This window comes from Triticum dicoccoides, chromosome 2A (genome assembly GCF_002162155.2).
Source record: "Triticum dicoccoides isolate Atlit2015 ecotype Zavitan chromosome 2A, WEW_v2.0, whole genome shotgun sequence".
In the NCBI taxonomy this organism is placed as follows: domain Eukaryota; kingdom Viridiplantae; phylum Streptophyta; class Magnoliopsida; order Poales; family Poaceae; genus Triticum; species Triticum dicoccoides.
Window position 1 is genome coordinate 383,641,934 of NC_041382.1, and position 4,960 is coordinate 383,646,893.

At 52.3% G+C, this 4,960-nt stretch overlaps 1 protein-coding gene across 1 annotated transcript; it reads right to left on the minus strand.

The window, feature by feature from the left end:
- Nucleotides 1–1,376: 1,376 nt before the first annotated feature.
- On the minus strand, nt 1,377–4,483 carry LOC119354632 (uncharacterized oxidoreductase At1g06690, chloroplastic-like). The gene is made up of 10 exons (XM_037621355.1): nt 4,056–4,483; nt 3,456–3,547; nt 3,330–3,367; nt 3,041–3,202; nt 2,913–2,935; nt 2,723–2,794; nt 2,439–2,606; nt 2,207–2,289; nt 2,020–2,082; nt 1,377–1,866 (listed from the first exon to the last, which is right to left on the minus strand). The coding sequence occupies exons 1-10, from the start codon at nt 4,294–4,296 to the stop codon at nt 1,684–1,686; spliced, it is 1,125 nt and encodes a 374-aa protein (XP_037477252.1). The 5' UTR covers nt 4,297–4,483; the 3' UTR covers nt 1,377–1,683.
- Nucleotides 4,484–4,960: the final 477 nt, after the last annotated feature.

Here is a 4,960-nt window from a genome sequence, read left to right on the forward strand (position 1 = left end):
GACAGCGTGCTGGCATCGACTTCACAAACACCTTCGCTCCAGTCGTCAAGCCTGGTACGATACGCACAGTTCTCCACCTTGCGGTCTCCCGCGATTGGCCGGTGCACCAGATGGACGTCTCCAACGTCTTCCTCCAAGGTCACCTCGAGGAGCAGGTCTTCTGCCAGCAGCCCACCGGGTTTGTTGACCCGGCGCTTCCCGACCATGTGTGCCTGCTTTCGCGGTCCTTGTACGGCCTTAAGTAGGCTCCGCGCGCTTGGTACCAGCGCATCGCGGCGTTTCTCCACCAGCTTGGGTTCCGATCTACCTGCTCGGACGCCTCGCTCTTCGTCTATCATCAGGGCTCTGACACGGCCTACTTGCTGCTCTATGTCGACGACATCATCCTGGCGGCATGTACGGCTGGTCTCCTCAGTCAGCTCACGGCTCGTCTTCGCGCTGAGTTCGCCATCAAGGACTTGGGTCCTTTGCACTACTTCCTCGGTGTCGAGGTGGTGCGCCATCCGGATGGCTTCTTCCTTTATCAGCGAAAGTACGCTCACGAGCTCCTGGATCGTGCTAGCATGCTTAACTGCAAGCCCGCCGCTACGCCTGTTGATTCGAAGGCCAAGCTCTCTGCCTCGGATGGTTCTCCCGCTCCGGATGCTGCATTCTACCGGTCTATCGTTGGTGCTCTCTAGTACCTCACTCTAACTCGACCGGAGATTCAGTACGCCGTACAGCAGGTGTGTCTTCATATGCATGCTCCTCGAGATGTTCACTGGGCCGTTGTCAAGCGAATTCTTCGCTACGTCTGCGGCACTATGGAGCTCGGCATCACGCTCTACGCCTCCACCGACACCGCCCTCACCGCCTATACCGATGCAGATTGAGTGGGCTGCCCTGACACTCGTCGCTCCACCTCAGGCTATTGTGTCTTCCTTGGACCATCACTCATATCCTGGTCGTCCAAGCGGTAGCCTACGGTCTCTCGCTCCAGTGCTGAGGCTGAGTATCGTGTGGTGGCCAACGTCGTCGGCGAGTGTTCGTGGCTTCGCCAGTTGCTCCAGGAGCTCTTTTGTCCATGGATCGTGCTACTGTGGTCTACTGCGACAATGTCTCGGTTGTCTACCTCTCCGCCAACCCGATACATCATTGTCGGACCAAGCATATTGAGTCAGATATCCACTTTGTTCGCGAACAGGTGGCCCTTGGCCATATTCGTATTCTACACGTTCCCACTTCCCAACAATTTGCTGATATCATGACCAAAGGATTGCCTACGGCGTCGTTTGAGGAGTTCCGGTCCAATCTTTGCGTCCACAGCGGTGCCGCTTTGACTGCGGGGAGGGGTTGAGTATATGTGTTGTGAATATCCGTGTATTGGGCCCACCTCCTAATTCCTTGTATAGTTGAGGTCGTGACCCACCTCTTGTACATCATATATACGTGCCTTCGCACATGAGCAATACATCGTGCAATCATACAACATCTACTCCCTCCGTTCTAAATTACTCGTCGCAGAAATGAATGTATCTAAAACTAAAATACATCTAGATACATGCATATCTGCGACAAGTAATTGGGAACGGAGGAAGTACTTCTTTACTAATGGGGTGGCTATGGATCATGTCGACGTTCGACGTACAGCAGGTACAACTTGTACTGTACAAGAGTAGAAGTGATGTCATCCAATCGAATGCATCATGACTCCTCGATGGGCATCTTGATTCCCTTGATCTCCCGCGCGAGGGTCCGCAGCTCCTCGACCTCGTCGGCGGCGAGGCTCCACCCGAGTGCACCGGCGAACTCCATTGCCTGCCCGGCGTTCTTGGCCCCCGGGATGGGTACCACGTTGCCCTGGCAGGTCAGCCAGTTCAGAGACACCTGAAACCACAACAATCCGCCATTAAACTCTCCTGCACATATCCCTTGTCTATATGTACAGTTTCTTTCAGTGGTGCGGTGGTATATCTCAGGATCGATACTTGTTTTTCAGAGAGGGAAACACGATGAGTTGATTAATGTAGTCTGAAGCACCTGAGTTGGGTTCTTGCCATAGCTTACTCCAATCTCTTTGATCCTGTTCATCAGCGGTTGGAGCTTCGTGCATGACATTAAAAAACAAACATCTTCAGTGAGCAGAGATGCAGTTGCAGCAGAGTTTTTCTTGTCAAGGGGACATGAAGATCCAAGCATTGTGCAACGGTTTCAGAAATGGTATCACCTTGGTGAGGAACTCGGGAGTGTAGGTATTCCCCCGAGGACCCGTGGGTGGATTCTCCGGAGTGTATTTCCCTGACAGAACACCTGAATCCATCCATAAAACAATGGGGAACATATGATTAAACGGACATACTACTACTTTTGTACCCCAAAATAAAATAAAGATGATTCATCAATCAATAGTGGAGAAGTTGAGCAAGGAGGGAGGGAGGGAGGGAGGAAAGGAAGGAAACCTTGGGCGATGGGGGAATAGGCGATGAGCGTGACGCCGAGCTCGTCGCAGGCGGCCTTGACGCCGTTCTCCTCGGGCGTCCTGTAGATGAGGCTGTAGTTCACCTGGTTGACGGCCAGCGGGACGCCCCTCTTCTTGAGCCGCGCGTGTGCGTCCCGGAGGCGTTTCTCTGATGTCAAACCATACCATACCATACCATACATACATTCAGTGGGTAATCAACTGCTATCTTCTGATGAATAAGGCATTTCTACTCCACGGCCAGTTAAGAACTTAAGTTGTTACCATTGTAGTTGGAGACTCCGACGGCCTTGACGAGACCTTGCTCGTACGCATCCGCCAGTCCATCAAGGTACCCTGAAATAGTTAACCATGCGAGCAAGAACATGCGGTCCATCAAGTCTGTCCATGCACCTTGACCTTGAATCGATATGAATAGGTCCTATATAATTATAAGTAATATATAATTGGATACCTTCATTTCCCCATAGCCCTGGCCTGAAAAAGATAGCAAGTGTTTGTCCGTCAGCAAAAGTCTGAAGAATACAGTACGTAATTCAGAACTAGACAGAGATTCAGACAAGTTAATAAGGATTGACGGACCAGTGGAGCTGGTAGAGCTCGACGGAGGGGAGGCCGAGGCGCTCCAGCGACTTCTTGAGCGCGGAGAGGACACTGCCACGTCCGAACCTCCAGGGTAGCGCCGCAAACTTGGTGGCCACGGTCACCTCCACCGCCCCCTTCTGCTGCCTCTCCCTGATGAAACTGTCATCAACATGCATGTAAGGACACGCATCCATCACTAGTCATCGATATAATTTCATTTGTGAACAAATTTGTTGAATTTCTGATGGTGGTAAATTATGGACAAGTGATGGGATGGTTTACGTACTCTCCCAGTAGGCTTTCTGAATTCACTGCTCCCATGAGCTGCATGGGGACACAAGACATAAAAGTTACCTACTAACTATTGTGCTTTAATTTGGGACTCCTATGAGCTGGCTTGATTTGATCTTACCGCTGTGCCGTATACTTCGGCGGTGTCAAAGAAAGTCATTCCGCTGTCGATGCTGGCGTCGAATGCTGCTTTAGCCTCCTTCAGTCTCCTGTCTGCATGCCAAATCAACCCTTTTTTAGGATGGAAACCCTGAGTACTTGAATAGTGATAGCGAGGTGTAGACACTTATTTTAAAACGGAGCGAGTAATACGATAGTAGTAATTTTTTAGGCTACACGTGCGGTTCTTCTTTCCCGCAGGCTAAATAACCTGGATATGATGCATGCATGGGAAGCATGCCCAGGGTTTCAGAGCGTTAATTTCGTAGTCACACTTTCTGACTGGTCCTGTGAAGGACGTAGAGTGACCAGGCATGTTGAGTTGCAGATGTAGGTAACACAAACACATGACAGTTGACACGGCACCACGACTACGTGTACAGCGAAACTAGTATACAGGTTTAGCCGCCAAGTTTAAGCAGTTCAAAGTCCAATTTCATCGTGCGTCGTCTCGACGAGGACACCATGTAGTGATCTAAAACGTCGTATGTATATTAATTTGCAGAGGGAGTGATTATTAATTGGAGGCGACAAAATAAAAATCACGAGACGAGTGACTCACCATCCCACTCGGAATCGTTCCAGTAGGTGGTGTCGCCCCACGACCAGGCGCCGATGCCGAGCTTGCTCACCGCTACGCTGGACTCGCCCAGTCTCACCTTGTCCCCCTCCGCCACCTTCGCCCCCGCACCCGCCCTCGGCGGTCGCAGCGCCGCCATCGCTCTCCTCTCCTGCCGCCGGCCGTCCAGCGGGCCGAAGCAGCAACCCACGCCGCGGCCGGCGCCGACCTGCAGCGAAGCCATTCCTAGCTAGTTGCAAGCTCCAGCTAGTACTGTACTTTGCTCGCTCGCTCGGCCGCTGAGCCACCAGCCACCACTCGATCTCTTAAAAAGCTCTCAGCTCGATCGGCCGTTGCGCTGGGGCTTAACTAGTTTGTCTGGCCAGGAGGAGAGGGGACGAGGAGGAACAGGGAGAGGGCCTGCGGCTTGGTTGGCGCCTTGGCCGCTAGCCGGACACAATTGGCGCCTAGCTCAGATACTTTGTGCGAGTGTGGCTGCATCGGCCTCGCCCGGAGCTGTCTACCAATTCTAGTGTTGTAGGCGCTATGCTAGCTATGTTTCGGAGCCGCGACGTGACGCACGTGGACGGTCTGCTGGACCCCACCTTTTCGTTGCCACATGGGAGAAGAAATAGACGGTCAGCATTTCCACGGACATGGTAAATCTGATGACTAAGCAGTTTTTTATAGTTTTTTTTAAAAGCAGCCTTTTTAGGTTAAGATCATCTACAGGGCACCTCAAATCCGACTCAAACGCCCGGACGGAAGCCCGGTCAGTGACCACTCAGAAAAACTTGATCCAGACGAGCGTCTCAAACGGCTCTCAAATGCCAGGGCTGACCAGCACCCTTCATATCCAGCCCAAATATGGGGATGCCCGGACGGGACCGTGCGTGTTCGGCATGCCT

What these genes read in the sequence shown, in the direction of transcription:
- LOC119354632 (XM_037621355.1), bottom strand. Translation starts at nt 4,296, where the DNA reads ATGGCTTCGCTGCAGGTCGGCGCCGGCCGCGGCGTGGGTTGCTGCTTC. An exon ending in TCAGAAAGCCTACTGGGAGA is followed by an intron (nt 3,203 to 3,329) that starts GTACGTAAACCA and finishes TGTTGATGACAG; the next exon opens with TTTCATCAGGGAGAGGCAGC. An exon ending in ATGGCAAGAACCCAACTCAG is followed by an intron (nt 1,867 to 2,019) that starts GTGCTTCAGACT and finishes TTGTGGTTTCAG; the next exon opens with GTGTCTCTGAACTGGCTGAC.